We start from the raw sequence: 18,066 nt of genomic DNA on the forward strand, positions 1-18,066 counted from the left end.
TTTTTTTTTTTTTTTTTTTTTAAATTTATTTATTTAATAATTGGTGATTGTTTTTGTAAAGATACTTTTAATTTTAAATAAATTTTTCTCTAGAAACAATTAAGATTTATTTTAAACGATCCACTTGCCACAAAATTTAATAATATATTTTTGAATAATTATACGATAAGAGTTCTTAGTTAATCCCACTTGTTGATGAAATTTAAAAAGAGTAATTCAATGCTGCCAACATTATTTTTCAACCGTAAAAAAATTACTAAGCTTTAAAAGTAATATGGTTTTAAATTATGATCTCAACTATAAAAAAAAATCTTTCAAAGCTCAAACCTTTTTCTAAATATTATTATTTCTTTGCAATCCAGCTGCTTTTATACCAAAAAAAAAAGCTCTTTAAATTAAGCTTTCAAGCTTTAATATTTCATTAAGGTTTTATTATTATTATTATTATTAAAACCATTTATTATGATTTCTAATCATCATCTTCATTTTTTTTTCTTTCTTTTCCATACATAATAATTTAAGTAAAATTGCATTATTAATGAAATTTAATAATAAAAAATTATTTTAATTATTATTTTGTTAAACTAATAAAGAAAAAATTATTAATATATATGTACATGATTCAAATTTATCTCTACTTATTCCCCCTCCCCCCCATCTTTTGCAAACTCCATTTTGTTTTTAAAAAGAAAATAAATCAATTTAATTTAAATTTAAATCAAATAAATTTATTTATAAATTGAATTGTGTTTGGTGGAAAACCTTTATAAGAAATATTTTAAAATAACTAAAATATAATCTTTTATTTCACTCCATTAAATTTCTTAATTTTTTTTTTTTTTTTTGCAAAAGGTTAAATATAACTTAAATCAATAATTTTAAATCCAAACTTTTCTATTTTCTTTTTTTAAAAAAATCAATTTTGATATCGTCAAAGCACGAAAATAAATAAAAAGGTCACAGATTAATTTAACTAATGTAAAAACATTTAAAAAAAAAAAATTTTAAATATCAAGAATTAAGAAAAATATAAAAATCTTTAAGGGTTTAAATATTCATATTAAAAAAAAATGGGGGCAAGGGGAAGGGGAATAAAATAAATTTCCTTTTGTTATTTTATTGATGATATTTTTTATATATATTTATATGAAATAGATAAAAATTTATTATATTTACAAAAGTGATGATAAATAATATTAAAAAAAAAGAGAGAGAGAGAGAGAGAGAGAGAGAGAGAGAGAGAGATAGATGATAATGTTTTGTTATAACATTTTTATTGACTATTAAACTTTAATTTTCTTTCATTTAAATTTTTTTTTTTTTTTGATAAGAAAAACCTTAAGAAAATTTTAATATTTTTTTTTTTTCAAATAATGGGAAAATATACTTTTATAAACCACCCCCTCCTCTCCCCTCCCCCCCACATTTTTTTCTACAATTTTTTTTTTTTTATAAAATGATAAAAGGATTAAAATTAAAAAATGGTAAAGTTTTTATAAACTTTTTCTTTTCTTTTTTTTTTTTAATTAAAAATTGAAGTGAAATTATTATTATTATTATTAATTTTTTAATTAAAAAAAAAAAAGAAGAAAAGATGCATGTGAGAGATGTAAAAAAAAAAATTTTTTTTTTGTTAAATTTTTATTAAAAAAAAAAAAAAAAACTTACCATTTTTTAAAGGCGCCGCATCGACAAAACTTTTCTCATGATCTAAAACAATTGATAATATGATAAATGCTATCAATAACTTCCATTCCATATTTATTATCAATGAATGATGTTAATTATCCTGTAATAAATTAAATAATTATTATTATTATTTATTTATAAGAGGGAAAAAGGAGAAAGAGAGAGAGAGAGACACACACAAAAACCAATTTTTCATTTTTTTTTTTTCTGTTTTTAATTTAAAATTTTTCCCTTTTCTCCTTTTCCAAAAAAAAAAAAAAAAAAACAAAATTAATTGATCTACTATATTTAAGGGTGTAAAATACAATATTATTATTATTATTATCATCATTATTATTGTTATTATCACCCTAATTAAATATTTTTTTTAAAAATGAATTTAACATGTAGCCAAAATTTTGTGTCAGATATAATTTTTTTTTACTTGTTAAACAATATATTTTATTATCATTATCAATTTATTGTAAACTTTAATAATACATAATAAAAAGTGTGTGATTAATAACATTCCCACATTAATAATTTATTTTATTTTAATAAAAATATAATAATAATCTTACCTATTTATTTTAAAATACCGTTCCAGGCACACAAATTAAAGATGATTGATTTATTAACAAATTAATAAATTTGTTAAATAATAATAATAATAATAATAATAATAATGAGGCAAAAATGAAGACACTAAAAAAAAAAATTTATTGTATTTTACTAAGCAATTTCCGAACGGATTTTGCTTCAAGTGGTTGTAGCAAAATTGGTTTAAGGGAAAAACTGACGTCACGGGAATGAATTCAAAAAGAAAAAACGGGTCAGGGGAAAAAAGGAACAATTGTATTTTGTCTAATAATTTTATTTTTTTTTTTTTCCACGAGGTTCTTAAGGAAATTCTTCGATAGGTTTTTCTTTTACGGTTAGTGTGATAATAATAATGACGTTTTTTTTGTTAAATTTGTAAAATTTAATCAAAATCATTATTATTATTATTAATAATAATAATAAATGAGGAAGGTTTTGGTAAATTAATATTTCATTTTTCAACGTTAATTTTTGGGGGGGTAAAATCCTTTTTACACATAACGAAAAAAGGTCTTGCGCAAAATAATATTTGCCAACATTTTTGAAAAAATTTTTTTTCTTTAAATCTATAAATAAAGTCAATTTACTGGAAAAATAATTATCGATTATTATTAACTGGGACAAATTTTATTACGTTTCTTTTTTTCTTTTTTTTCGTGCAAGCACGAAAAGGCGTAAAATTAAATTAAATATATATATGGCAACTAATTAAATATATATTCCCACTCTAATATCTGGAATTTTGCGACAAAAAAAATTGCTCTCTACACACACACACACACACACACACACAAGAAAAAAAAAAATTAAATTTTCTAAAGATGTAAAAAAATTTTGAATTGACTTTAATATAAATTTTTATTGATGGTAAAAAAAAAGTATTCAAAATTGATTTTTAAAAAGATGGAAAAACTATCCTTCTTATTCAACGTTGAATGAAATATTAAAATACACAAAAGAGGGTCTAAAGGTATAAGTATCGAGTGTGGGAAATGTTTATAATCTGTTGTCGTTGGGATTGGAGGTTTGATCGAAAGAAGAAACTTATCCATGTTGATTATTAATAGGATTAAGTAGGTCAGTATAAAACTTTAAAAATTATACAAAAATGATTTAATGTACTCTTTAATTATGTAAAATGTTTCATCGTTTTCTTCTAAGTTGAAGAGTGTTTCTCCTTCTCCAAGCAGCCTTTCTAGAGCCACCAATTGTTTGAGAGTACAAATGACCTTTTCCAAGGCCACGTGATTTTCTACCAGCTGATGTTTTACCCCGCAATTCACGGTGTTTGTGAACAGCATTGCATATCCAGTTAGCTTTAGCATCGCGACGAATGGCTTTGTGAGCGGGATCAACCAAAATAACTTCATAGTATTTATATGTAGAATCTTGGGCGACCCAATATGAATTTAATACTCTTAAGCCACCACACCTTCTACCGACTCTTTCCTAAAATAAAAACTTTTCGTTTAAGGAATAATAACAATAAAATTACAAAAAGAGTGAAGTATAAAATTTTTATCAGACATCCAAGGAAGATAAAAAATCATTATTTATCAATGTGAAATAAAATAATATCATCATAGTAATTAATAAATTATAAGAACAAAAAAAATTAAAATTTCTACATACCTCAGCCACAGATTGAAGACCTCTGGTAGGTTTCAATTGATTAACTCCATGACTTTTGGGTTTACCATAAGTAGCACCCTTTGGTACAGGACGTTTTCTTCCTCCTCTTCGTACTCGAACGCGGAAAATTACATAACCTATAAAAATTACACAGATGTGAGCATTTGACTGCGACAATATTTTTTTAATTCATGCTTCGAATTAATTACAAACTTACCTTGCTTAGCTCTGTAACCAAGTCTTCGAGCTTTATCTGGACGAGAAGGTCTAGGAGCTCTGTGAAGTTTTGTCATTTGTCTATATTGCCAGCATCTTATACGAAGCAAATATCGCATAACATCACTCTGTTTTTTTCTATAAAGCTCTTGAATATATTTATAAGCCCCCATTTCGAATTTAATAGGGGCTCCCTTGAAAAAAAAAAAAAAAAAAAAAGAAAAATTATTTTTTAAAGAAAAGAAAACAACTTTTTTAAAAAGGGGAATAGAAAAAGAAAAAATCAGAAAATCATAATCCTCAATTATTGGATGTAAACCCATAGGAGTGGTGCATGAACAATTCATCATGTGTTAAATATAAATTAAATAAACAAACAAATAATTAAAAAAATAAATAAATTAATATTAATAGAAATACATTTTTATTTTTAATTACCGTAAAAATAACAGATGGATGGTAATTAAAACGATTAAAATTAGAAATAAAAAAAATTTTAAGTTCTTACCAAGTAACGACAACGTAGGAATCTTGTAGGGCCTTGACAAACATGTTTACAATTTTAAACCTGAGTTGACTACTGCTACCACATTTTATTAGGGCCTTATAAAAAAAAAATTTTTTTTTCTGCAGTTGGCAATTCGTAACGTTTGAGATATTTAATCAGTTTAATGATAAAACTTTATTTCCTTTAAAATGTCAAAGTGCACTTTATCAGCATTTTTTTTTTCAAAACAACATTTTAAAAAAAAATTTAGAGAAAATTTACAAAAAAAAAAAAAGAAAGAAATTATTGGGTTATAATTTGAATGAAACAATTAATAAAACTTATAAATTTTAAATTTTATTTAACAAACTCTAACTACCAGCTAAATATATTTCTCACACTTATAAAGAATATTATACAATTCCTTGCGTTACTTATATATTATTGACATTACATGGCTTTTTTTTTTTTTTTATGAAATATAAACGTTTAAAACTATGAAAATGTCTTTTCATTTTTTTAAAACTTTTTTTTTTTTAGCTTACGAATTACCTTCAACTCTCAAAAAAAAAAATTGTAAATGCTCACTAGTAACTGTTTTTTTTTTTTTTTTTTCAAAAATAAGATCCAGGCTTTTTAAAATTCATGTTGTTAAAATTTTTTTTTTTTTGCCAACTTCCATATTTTCAAATAATTTAAATTTAAATTCTAATTTGAAAAATAATATTAATAAGGTAATAATGGTTTGAAAATTATAAAGAAATATTAAAAACTATTTTTTTTATTTAGAAGTTGACAAAAAATTTTCACAAAAATTCAATGATGTATAAATAAGTGAAATAATAAAAAAAAAAAAAAAAAAAAAAAAAAAAAAAAATTAGCAGAATTATTCAAAAGTGAAAATTTTGTTTTTTTTTTTCTTTTTCTTTCTTTTCTTTTTTTTTTTTTTTTTTCGTGTTCACATTATATACAACTTTTTTTTATTTTAAAACTATTTTTATTTTTTATTTTTTTTTTCCTTCTTTCTTTTCATCTACATAAGTTTCTGTTTTAGTTGCTGTTTCACAAATTATTATTATCATCATCATAATTATAAATTAATTAATATTGTGAAAATGGACTAAAAGCAACTCGTAATAATAGCAAGACTTGCAAAATGTCACTCTGATACATCATCTTCCAAACATGAATACTTGTTTGTGCCAATGTAATTCTAAAATAAACAAAAAAAAAAAAGAGGAAAAGTTAAAAATTAATAAGAAGAAGAAGAAGAAAAAATGATAAAGTTAAACATTTCAATTATTTATCTTACGGGTGCAACTGCCTCCTTATATTTTGGTAATCTCATCCCTTCTTCACTCTTTTTAACATCTTTAGGTCGATCCTTGTGTTGTGGCCCTTTATCACGATCCTGATTGCTTTTTATTTGACGAGATCCTTTATCGCCTACCACGGGACCACCGCGTTTATCTCCTTTTTGCGATTTACTTCCGCCGTGGTCATCTTGGTCTTTGTAACGACCATTATCTCGATCCTGCAATCAATATATTTCAAACTGCACTTCCCCCAGTATTTAACATTTAGAAAATAATCAAAAGTAAAGTTCTCTGACCTGATTTCTTTTACTCTCCCCCTCCTTCTCATTGGGTTTATCCCTCCAATCGATATCTTTTTCGTTATAACGCCTCGATTCAGTTTCTCCTTCGTAACGTTTAGAATCTCCGTCTCTGTTATTCCGTCTGGAGTCATTTTCTTTATCATTGCGTCGGGAATCACTATCCCTATCGTCTCGTCGAGAATCATTATCTCTATCATACCGTTTCGAATCACCATCTCTATCGTAACGCTTCGAATCACCATCTCTATCGTAACGTTTCGAATCTCCATCTCGGTCGTACCGTCTAGAATCTCCATCTCTGTCGTACCTCCTAGAATCATTGTCTCTGTCGTACCGCCTAGAATCTCCATCTCTGTCGTACCGCCTGGAATCTCCGTCTCTATCGTATCGTCTCGAATCACCGTCTCTATCGTACCGTCGAGAGTCACCGTCTCTATCGTACCGTCTTGAATCACCGTCTCTATCGTAACGTCTCGAATCACCATCTCTATCGTACCGCCTGGAATCTCCATCCCTGTCGTACCGCCTGGAATCTCCATCCCTATCGTATCGCCTCGAGTCTCCATCCCTATCATAACGTCTTGAATCTCCATCTCTGTCATAGCGTCTCGAGTCGCCATCTCTGTCACGCGGTCTTCCAGAACCGGCTCCGCTTCGTCTATCGAAATCGTAGCCTCTGTCACGACGATCTACGTCTCTTCTGTCTCTCGTGTCTCTTCTATCCCTATCATCTCTCCATCTATCATCCCGACCACCACCGTAGGATTTATCTCCATCTCTACTTCTTTCATTGTAACGATTTTCGGTTTTGAATGAACGAGTGTATCGCGAATCATTTTCACGATCGCGATCGCTTTCAAGATCTTCATTTTTTTTCGTGTTTTCCAATCGTGATGAATCATCTTCCTCTTCGTTTTCTTTTTTCTCTGATGATTCTTTTTCACGTTCGTCTGAATCATTCGTTTTATTGCAACTAGAATCCTTAAAATTAAAAATTTAAATAAAGTAAATAAAATTTTTAATGAATTAAATATATGTATATGAAGATATGTAAAAAGACGTACTCTTGAGGTAACATTTGGAGTATCCAGTCTCTGTGATTTTTTAACCCAAACATTTTCTTTTGAGTCAGGCGGTACAGGACGACTTGATTCACTGTTAGACTCAGCTTCATTACTTTCTACAATACAATTACAAAATATTAAAAAATTAATGTAAATAAATCCATACATATATATATATATACATTTTTTAAAAGAAAATTCATACTTAGTTTTTGTTTATCCTGATCTATTTCACTTTTAGCTTCTTCTCTTTCCCTTTCAAGTCTTTGCTCAATTTCACGTTCCCTCGCCGACGTATCCACCGGTTTAGCTTGACCAAAAATGTTGGGTGCCGGTGGTTTTTCTTGCTCTGATGGTTCTTCTGCTTTTGGGGCTGGATCTATTAATCAATATTTCAACTTTGTCAAACTTTAATCATTTTTTTTTTTTCGTTTAAAATAATTCAGGAAATAAAATTAACCTTCTTTAGAGACATTTTCCTCTATTGGCACTGTCCTAGGTTTTAATATTAATTTTGTACGTGTTTTGGGTTTTGAGTACTCGCTGTCGTCGTAATTTCGACGATTTCCATATCCTCTGCTCTCACGGTCCGAATTGTATCTATAAAAATCCAGATAAGAAAAAACAACAAAGATAAAAATAAAAAACTTTAAAGATAAATTAATAAAATATAAATTTACAAATTGTGTCATTATGTTATTTTACCTTCTATCATTGTCTCTCCAATTAGAGTCTCCACCCTTATCTCTGTCATAATTGTCTCTGTCCCTAAAACCACCATAATCTTTTCGTCCAGACCCATATCTATCATCGTTACTGGAAAATTCTGACCTGAAAAAAATTGAAATCGATACAATAAATTTTTCCAAGAACTTATAATTTAAAATCGAATTAAAATTTTAATTTTTTTCAAACTTTCTATTTACCTAGGCCCTGATCTCCAATCTCCTGAGGTTCTTTCAGAATCATAATTAGAATCACGATCACGGGTATCTCTAGGGCCTCCACGTCGTCTTTCTCCTTCACCTTCAGCCAAATCAATTTTAATTCGCCTTCCTTTGATGGTCTAAAAAAACATTGTATTTTTAATTTTTTCATATAAATATACAGCAAACCTTGTTTTTAGCCATAAATTATGTTTGACAAAAAAAGACAAGATTTGATATTTCTTTATTAAGTTGTTAATTATACAGAAATAAATTAAAACCTATGTTAATAAAAAAACTATGGAAAACAAATACAAACTTACAGCTTCATATTTCAGTAAAGCTGAAATAAATGAATCTCTGTCACCAAATTCTACGTATCCAAAGCCCTTAAGTTTTCCACTTCTATCATCTCTTGGAAGACGCACATTGGTAACCTAAAATAACCATTTTAAGATAACATAAAGATAAATTATTAAGTTTTCATTAAAGTACAAAATTAATGAAAAATTAATCAAATTTTAAAAAAACTGAACATGAATTAGAAATCAATACATACATTAAGGCCCTCAAATGCATTTAAAATATCTGCATCTTGCAGCTCATAAGCCAAGTTTGACACGAATGCCACATAAGGGGGACTTTTAGGAATTTTACTTTCATCTATTTCCAAAGCTGCTCTCGGAGCGGCAGGCAATGCAGGCTTTCTGTTAAATTCACCCAATTTGTCTGCTTCATCGACTTGATCACCCCATGACATAGATGAATAAGAAAAAAAGTTGCTGAGGGGTACAGTTTTACCCTTCCCTTTTTTGTTTTTACCCTTTTTACCTGGAATTTAAAAAATAATTTAGCTTGTAATAAAATAATATTCGAGTTCGAGTCATACGAGAAATTTACACTGTGGTCAATTATAAATTTGATTCCCAATGCAAATAATATAAATCTTACGCAGGTAAGCATTTAAAATTAATTGTATTTTCCTATCAAAAATTGGCCACGCGGTTTTGATCTATTTAAAAATAATTGCCAGGTGGCAGTTCTAAAGTTTAATCCCATTTGATTAAATCAGAATCAATTGGTTATATTTAACACATAAGGAAAACACTTGCAAAAATGCTACAGTGTTGAGGTGTATTTTCTTTTAAATTATCACTTACATAAATTTAATATATAAGTAATTAAAACAATACTAACCTGTAGATGCCATTTTAACTATCACTTACCAACAAGTTAGTAAACCATTGAAAAAAAGTGAATAAGGCCCCAAAAAGTATAAATCCAATGAGTTGTATCAATTGCCTTAACCATAATAATATGTCAAATTGTTTTTAGTTAGACGAAAATTTCTCATGCGTATTAAATACAAAATGGACAATACGTTTCAAGCCCAGTATACGGCATTAAAAATTTTAAGGCAAAGGTGTGAATATTTGCAACAGAGGTTAGAATCATTGGAGGAGGAAAATTGTCAATTAAAATTACAAAAAATTACGGTAGATATTTCAGGGAAAAAAACGTCGGATAATAATATTTTAGAAGAACAAATAATTACTTTAAATAAAGAAAATTGTAAAATGTCCCGACAAATACAATTAATTACCATTGAAAATCAAAATTTATGGTCACAGTTATCTAAGTTAATATCTGGAAGTGACAATTTGGGGACAATGTTATCAGTGTCCGCTATGTCAAGTTCTAACAAAAATGAAAAATTTAATGATGAAAAAAAAGAAATTGTTAGTAAGTCGGAAGAAAATGTTTCAGATGATTGCAGTAAAGAAAGTTTAGAAGAAATATCGTTAAAATTAATTAATGGGATTCTTATGGGAAAAACAGAATTAGAAAGTCAATATTCTCAAATGATAGATTTGCAAAAAGAAAATTCAATATCGGAAACTAAAAATTACCCTTCGATGCCTTCTCAATTTGATAGTAACAGAGCATTAAATATAATGAAAATTTCCATACAAAATTTAAAAGATTTTAAAGAAACATTATCGCAGCAAAAAATAGATTTAAAAAAAGCAATAGATTGTGTTAAAAATTTACCCACAGATTTTGCTCAAAAAAACATGGATACAGGTAGTAATAATAAAATGGAATCTTTATATGATTATAATGAGAGAGACCTTTTGCAAGATATTGAAAATTCGGATGGAGGAAATAATTTGGAAAATGACAAAATTTGCCCCATGTGTGGTAAACATTTTACTGGGAATTTCAGTAACTTTTTTCAACATGTTAACATTCACTTTGAAGATGGAAATGAAGAATTTATCAGTGAAAATTACAATTTTATGTCTTGATAATAATGATATTAAATAATTAATTTTTTTATTACATATTAGTTTTTTCCAATACATATATATATTGTTGACCACATTTATCAGATTTTAAGCAATTAAAAATAGTTATAAATTAATAATAATACTTTTTATAACAAATTCGATTCTCTTGAAAAAAAAATTAAAATAAAAACTTTTATTATCGAGTATTCGCTAAAAATAATTCATTTTTTCTTTTACTTTCGATAAGTACTTATTAAATTTATTAAACTATGAACTAAATGATATTAAAAGAAGGAAAAAATTAATTTATAAAGGTTGTTAATAATAATAATTGTTGTTGTTATTCCTAAAAGAAATTAAAATGGTGTATATGCACGTTTAAAAAATAAATTAAAAATAAAAATAATGATGATATTTCAAATAAAATTTTTATCGAATATTACAAAAGAAACAATCAATGTTAATAAAGTATATTTTTTTTAAATTTTAATAATTTATTGTGATTATTTAAAAAAAAAAAAAAATCAGTTTTCATTATAGAAGACTGAGAAATAAATATACAGTATAACATTACTTTTTGTAAATTGCAGGCTTGATTCGATTCGATGAAAAAAAAAAAAATTATTAATAGATAGGTTAGGTTTTCGACTGAAATTAATTAATTTGTATATTTGATTAAATTTTAAAATAATTTGTTTAAAGATACTTAAATATATATTTATATTTTAAATTTTTGACTATTTTTAGTAAGCAATAAAAAATTAATAATTAAAATTATTCATTTTATTTGAGGAATTATCTCGACATCAGTACTAATCGATTCCTTATGAGTGGATTTTTGCAATAAATTATCACAAAATATTTTTGGCCTTGGTTTATCCATTTCTACAATTCTTTTACCCTGTAATCAATGAGTAATAAATTATCACAATTTGCAAATGTTTTCATGTTTTACTTTAAAATTCAAATTAATTGTATTTACAAAAAAAAAAAATTTTTTTTAAATAAATATATCATTATTATGCAATAATTATAAAATGTCTACATCTTATTATTTCATATGGTTGATCATTTAAATAATTCAAAATAATAATTAACTACTTATAAATAAACTAGTAATAATTTTTGTATTGCTATTAAAACTTTAAAAAAACGAAGAATGCCCAATTAAATTATGCTCGAGTCCAATACCCATAGTTTTTAAATCGACAGAGAAATTAAGAAAATGTTAAATAAATAGTAAATAAAAGCTAAAAGAGTTCTTACCTTAAAATATTCTTTCGATTTATCATCATCTTGATATAAGACAACAACTTCTTCTTCTACAGGGGATAAACCTAAATTTTTAGCAATAACTTCTTGCATTTCTTTCGTTTCTGCCATAACTCGACTGTAACATGTTGGACAAATCACTCCTGCTTCGTGAAATGAACCACATTTTTTACATGTTAATATATTTGTTTTTGGTACAAGCATTTTATAATGAAGCTCAGGTATGCCAAATCTTCTGCATTTTCTTCTTTCCAACGACCTTCTTTTTTTCGGTACAGCCAAAAGTATAGATACATCAAATATCTCTCTTAAACTTGGTTGTGCCGTTTTTTTTTCCATCGAATGAGGTAAATTTATCATTGCGGGAACAAAACATTCTGAAAAAGAAGAAAAAAAAATTCTAACCTATAAGCAAAATTTAATAATGAAAAACAAAAAAAAAAAACCTCGGAATCAAAAAGCTTCGGGGATCGAAATATAAAATTAAATCTTTTACTATCTTTTCAGAGTATTGCTTACCCGGCAAAAAAAAATTATTAAAGGTATTTGTGATATTATTATGAAAAGCTTTGATAAAATTAATAGCATGTCTTATGGTGGACGCCATTTTTATGTTTGTTTTTTTTTTTTAAATAAAATAATTTACACCAGAGCTTTAAATAAATTTAATAATGTATATTTTTATTTTTACTTATTTAATTAAAAAGATACATTACTGTAGACTTAAGTATATAATTATAATTGTGATTAAAAATCAAAAAAATTAAGAAAAAAAAATGCTTTTTTTAAATCTAAAATCTTTAATGGAACTTTAGGACAAATAATGTCGACAATCATACAATTTCCATAAATTTATATGTAAAATGATAGTTAAATGTTTTAAATTTTAACTCGTCATTACAATCGATTAATAATAATAATAATAAAAACAAGGTAAAATAACAAAAAAAAATAAGAAACGAAAGAAGCTTTTTGTAGAGCGTAAAAAGAAATTACACCAAGCTTACTTTGTGATTGGTGTAAACGAGTTATTATAAAAAAAAAAAAATGTCGTCTGCTTGAATATTTATCCGCGATATGTTCCAGTACGGAGATAGAAAATTAAATTTCATAGTAGTGTATAAAATGGCGTGCCTAGGTACGGGTCGGCTCTGTGCGAGAGTCGAAAAACTTTGTAGCCTCGGAAGAAACGGTCCAGTAAAACGTAAAAATTTTAATTTTATGACAGATATTGCTACCAGTAATAATCCATCAAAAATCAGTTTTCAAATTTTCCAGGTAAGATTTTGTGTTTTTTTTTTATGTTTTTTTTTTTTTACCTTATTTTAAATTTGACAAACTTACTGACACAGTGACATTATTATGAAATTCAAATTTGAATTCCGCTTGAGATTGTTATTATTTTATCATTGAATCCGGTTTTCGAGTTGTTGTTTTTTATAAAAATTTCCCAATTATTTTATATTACATTATCCTTATTAAATAATAACTGGGTTTTATATCACCCACCCCCCCGTCATATATCAGAAAAAATAATTTTGTTTTTTCCCTCCTCATTTTTATGCCATCATGAATGTTTATTATTATTATTTTGAATTGAAAATTTTGTATTGTGATAAAATAATGCTTCTGACGTGGCCTATTTACATGCAAGCTCGGCCCTTTCCCGAGCATAAAATTTTAACGACACTTTTTACTAACGAAAGACCGTTACAAAAAAAACGTGATATCAGAAATATGAAATTCCCGCCATTATTATTATTATTACTATTATTTTCAAACGAATTTTATTACTTATTATTATTATTATTTTTTTAAAAACAGTTTTTTTTTTTTTTTTTATCACGATTTTATTGTTTTATTGATAATGGGATCGTTTAGAAAAAATTTATCACGTTAAAGAAAGGCAAAAATTCATTTTTTAAATTTAAATTTTCGAAAAAAAAAATTAATTGATAAAACGATTATGCAATTGGAAAATTTAAAATCACGTTGATAAATTGTTTGGGGGGTTCCCCCCAAAACAAAACAAAAAAAAAAAAATGTAATTACGATTAATTAGTTGATTCGGGTAAAAAAAAAAAAAAAAAAAAAAAAAAATTTTTTTTGCTTGTCGTTAATAATAAAAACAATTAATAAAATGTCGTTTATGTTTTCTACCCCCCCCCGCCTCTCCGATAAAATAAAATTTTCGATTAAATATTAGAAAAAAAAATTTGTCGAGAGAGAGAGAGAGAGAGAGAGAGAGAGAGAAAATGAATGTGAGAGAGTAAAAGTTGAAAAAGAAAAAAAACGCGTGAAAGTTTTTTTTTTTTTTTCTCCATACACATTTCCAGTCGTTAAAGTTTACTGGCTGCCATTTTATTATAAACTCTTACTTTGTTTGAAATCTTCATTTTTTTTTTTTTTTCGTCATGAGTGATGAAATTTATTTAAATATTTTTAATTTTTTTACACGTTTGTCCAAAATTTTTCTTTTTCCCTCTCTCCCCTCCGATTTTTATTATTTTTTATTAATATTTATTCTCCTCCTCCTCCTCCCCCCACGAAAAAAAATTAAAAATTCGGTGAAAATATTTGATATTTTTTTTTGTTTTGTTTTCGCATCATCGCATCGAGCCGCCACTGATGTTGAGAAAGTGGTTTCTTGTAACTTTTTTTTTCTTTTTTTTTTTTTTTTTTTTTTTTTATGGTAAAAAATTTCATTTTATTTATGTGGCGACGACGACGACTTGATTTTATTTAAAACACGCTTATAAAAAAGAAAAAAAAAAAACAAAAAAAAAAAAATTTTTTTAAATGCAAAACTCACACACACACACAATTCACATACGGATGTAGGTAACTAAGAAAAATTTACACGACGAAATTATTATTATTATCATTTATTTAAATTCACCAAAGAGACACATTAATTAATAATAATAATAATAATAATAATAATTTTAAACTACTTTTATAATAATAATTATCAATGAGTTTATATGCCAAATTCGAAAGTAAATTTTTTTTTCTATTTTTTTTTTTTTTCGATCGAACGTTGTTGCTACGTTTTATCGTGATAATAATAATAATAATAATGATCGAGTGAAGGTATCGAAAATTTTTTATATACAAATTTATCTTATATAACAACAACAACAACAACCTGAACCTAACAGAACCTGAATTTAATAAAAAAAAAAAAAAAAAAGACAAAATTTAATTTAATAAAAAAAAAAAGAAAAAGGAAAAATTATGCATTTTTTTTTAAATAATTGAACGATTAAAAATTTTTTTATTCGTTGCATTTTTATCATCATTATTATTATCATCATTATTATTATTATTTTCCTTCCTAAATTAAATGCAAATTTAACGACGAATGGAAATTTACTAGGCATAAAAAAAAAAAAAAAAAAAATATCACTTCGGGTATAATAAATTTTCGCAATGAATTAGTTTAAAAAAAAAAAAAAAAAAATTCGGCCTCTAATTAAATAATAATAATAATAATAATAAGTTTACGAAAGAAAGGAAAAGCGGGAGGTAGAGGGATGGGTAGGGGGAAGGGAGGGAATTTTTTTTATTATTATTTTTCGAGTACGCAACGCCACTGAATATTTTCACCTGTACGCAACAGGTACATAGGAGAGAATTCTGGTTGCAAGTGTGAAAGTGTGTGCAGCGGTTCGTAATTGAACATGTGCTTAGGCAAACAACGTTTATTGATTCCTACCTAAATTCATTCATTACTTTCATTTAATTATTTTTTATATTAAAAAAAAAAGGAAAACTTATTAAAAATGTCCATGTTGTTGTTGTTGTTACTCGTCACAACCAACCAATCATTTCACATCCATTCGTTTTATTATTATTATTATTATTATTTTGGCAAATTCTTCGGAATAGTTTCTAAAAAAAAAAAGCGAATACTAACACGTTTGTAATAAATTTTTCTTTTCTTTCTTTTCTTTTCTTTTCTTTTTTGGGTAACAAACGTTCAAATAATAATAATAATAAGAAAAAGAACCCGGAAGTTATAATTTTACTCGTTCGAATTTTCTAAATACCGTTAAAAAATAATTTTTACATCACATCCGGTTTTAATATTTAATTACGAACCTTTTTTTAATTTTTTCCTCTCGAAAAAAAAAGGTTTTTGTAAATATTTATAAAAACAAAAATTTAAAATAATTTAAAAAAAGAAAAAAACCGTTATGAATAATTTCAAAATGGAATTTCCTATTGACTAAAATATAATTTTATTTATTATTAACTCGAAAAAGGGAAAATTAGAAAGCTAAAAAATTTTTTATTATTTCCAGAATAAAATAGGGTCATTAATCGGATATTTAAAGAAATTCAATTTTTATTTTTTTCTTTCTGTCATTGATTTAATAATAATAATAATAATAATAATAATAATAATAATGGCACATGAAAACAATGAAGAAAAATTTTACAATTCTACTACGTCATAAATATATAAATAAATAAATACCAAGACAAATATTTAATATGGCGACCGAACATATTTAATATATATTATTTTTAATTCGTTTCTCTTTATTAAATTTCTAATTAAATAAAATTTTTACAACTTTATAATTATTCATCAATTAACAATAATAATAATAATAATATTGATAGGATTTAAATATAAATCTATTTATATTATAACGGATTATATTTTTATAATATAAATGAATGAATGAATGTTTTAATAGAAATTTTGTTTTATTTTTAATTATGAATATTGACTGACATTTTTAAATAAAAAAAAAATTTCTAAATAATTATTTTATTTTACGACACACACACACTCACACATCCGGGTTTTTACTATTTATCGATAATAATAATAATAATTAAATGATGATTAATCGAAGGGGGAGGAGGAGGGAAGGGAAGGGGAAAAAATTTTCAACTCGTTTAGTATATATTTACTTATTTTTTGTTTTTTGGAATTTCCAAAATTTGTCGTAATGATAAAATTTCCAACGGAATTTACATATATTTATTGTTTAAAATAATAATAATAATAATAATAATAATAATAATGATTAATGCACTCTTGTTTGTTTCGTCAATTTGTCAAATAAAAACCCGTGAAAATTTTAAAAATATTTTGTGAGGATTAGAATTTAAAAAAAAAAAAAATGAATGCTCGATGCATCGAGTAGAAATAATTTTTTTTTTTTTTTAAATTAATCAATAGAATAAATAATACAATGATGATGATGATGATGATTAATTATAACGTGAAAGTTGTTTTTATTTATTTATTTATTATCGACCATTAAAAAACAATCGATGATGTGCTTTTTCTATGTATTAATAAACTATTTGCATAACTAATAAAAATAAGGCGACGAGCATTTAAAAACAAAATAAATAAATAATTTTACAATTTATTTAATTAATTAATTAATTTTTTTTAATACGAGAAAATAATAATAATAATATCAAACGATATAATTAATATTAAATTTATTAACTTTAATTACCCCAAATAAATATTTAAATTATCGAAAAAACGTTTTATTTATTTATTTAAAAAATGAATTAATGGTTTTGTTATGACGTCACAAATAATAATTATTCACGTTGATGAACTATTTTTTTTTCGGGGGGGAGGAGGGAGGGGAGGGGAATCATTGGTTTTTATTAATCATTATTATTATTAATAAAGATAACCATTGGTTTATTAATATGTAAATTGTGGAAATTTTATTTTATTTTTGTAATTATTATTTCAATTATAAAATGATGTCATTGACCCGATAATAATCGCCATTTAACAATCATTTTATTTATTTATTTATTTTAAAGATGTTCGGAAAACTTTTATTTTTTTCGTAATTATTTTCCGTACCTGGGAAAAAAAAATCTGGGTTTTTCATTCGAGGTTATTTTAATAGTTAACCGTCCTAGACCGAATTTATTTTTTCTTTTTTTGAAAAAAAAATATAAAAATATAAAAATTATACAATATCAATAATCATTTCCTCATACGTAAAATATTATTATTATTATCGTCGTCTGTATTTCATATCGGACTCATTAAAATTTATGTTGAGGAAATAAAATTTATTATTATTATTTTACATACCGTTAAATAATTGTAGGTGCTAATTTTTATTATTATTATTATTATTATTTACCGTAAAATTATTTCACCTTTCCTTTTATTATTATTATCATTATTATTAGGAGTAGTAGTAGTATTGTCAGAATCATTCGAAATATATGTTTTAATTTTCCTATTAATTATATATATATTATTATTATTATTTTCTTTTCTTTATTA

The 18,066-nt window shown here is 25.2% G+C and overlaps 4 protein-coding genes across 4 annotated transcripts; 1 reads left to right on the top strand and 3 right to left on the bottom strand.

The window, feature by feature from the left end:
* Window positions 1–3,411: 3,411 nt before the first annotated feature.
* Window positions 3,412–4,289, bottom strand: Phum_PHUM259890 (60S ribosomal protein L15, putative; the record flags this gene model as incomplete). Its single annotated transcript, XM_002426525.1, has 3 exons — window positions 3,412–3,717; window positions 3,901–4,037; window positions 4,118–4,289. 3 exons carry the CDS (start codon window positions 4,287–4,289, stop codon window positions 3,412–3,414), a joined length of 615 nt encoding a protein of 204 aa, XP_002426570.1.
* A 1,617-nt stretch (window positions 4,290–5,906) lies between these two features.
* Phum_PHUM259900 (eukaryotic translation initiation factor 4B, putative) lies at window positions 5,907–8,971 on the bottom strand (the record flags this gene model as incomplete). The annotated part of the gene is made up of 9 exons (XM_002426526.1): window positions 5,907–6,137; window positions 6,216–7,202; window positions 7,286–7,401; window positions 7,491–7,664; window positions 7,746–7,885; window positions 7,991–8,116; window positions 8,212–8,351; window positions 8,535–8,648; window positions 8,771–8,971. 9 exons carry the CDS (start codon window positions 8,969–8,971, stop codon window positions 5,907–5,909), a joined length of 2,229 nt encoding a protein of 742 aa, XP_002426571.1.
* A 610-nt stretch (window positions 8,972–9,581) lies between these two features.
* Phum_PHUM259910 (uncharacterized protein) lies at window positions 9,582–10,775 on the top strand (the record flags this gene model as incomplete). Its single annotated transcript, XM_002426527.1, has 2 exons — window positions 9,582–10,494; window positions 10,750–10,775. 2 exons carry the CDS (start codon window positions 9,582–9,584, stop codon window positions 10,773–10,775), a joined length of 939 nt encoding a protein of 312 aa, XP_002426572.1.
* Window positions 10,776–11,280: 505 nt separating this feature from the next.
* Phum_PHUM259920 (mitochondrial 50S ribosomal protein L32, putative) lies at window positions 11,281–12,134 on the bottom strand (the record flags this gene model as incomplete). Its single annotated transcript, XM_002426528.1, has 2 exons — window positions 11,281–11,403; window positions 11,769–12,134. The coding sequence occupies 2 exons, from the start codon at window positions 12,132–12,134 to the stop codon at window positions 11,281–11,283; spliced, it is 489 nt and encodes a 162-aa protein (XP_002426573.1).
* Between the last annotated feature and the right edge of the window lie 5,932 nt (window positions 12,135–18,066).

Source organism: Pediculus humanus, genomic scaffold (assembly GCF_000006295.1).
Source record: "Pediculus humanus corporis 1103172107633 genomic scaffold, whole genome shotgun sequence".
Lineage (NCBI taxonomy): Eukaryota > Metazoa > Arthropoda > Insecta > Psocodea > Pediculidae > Pediculus > Pediculus humanus.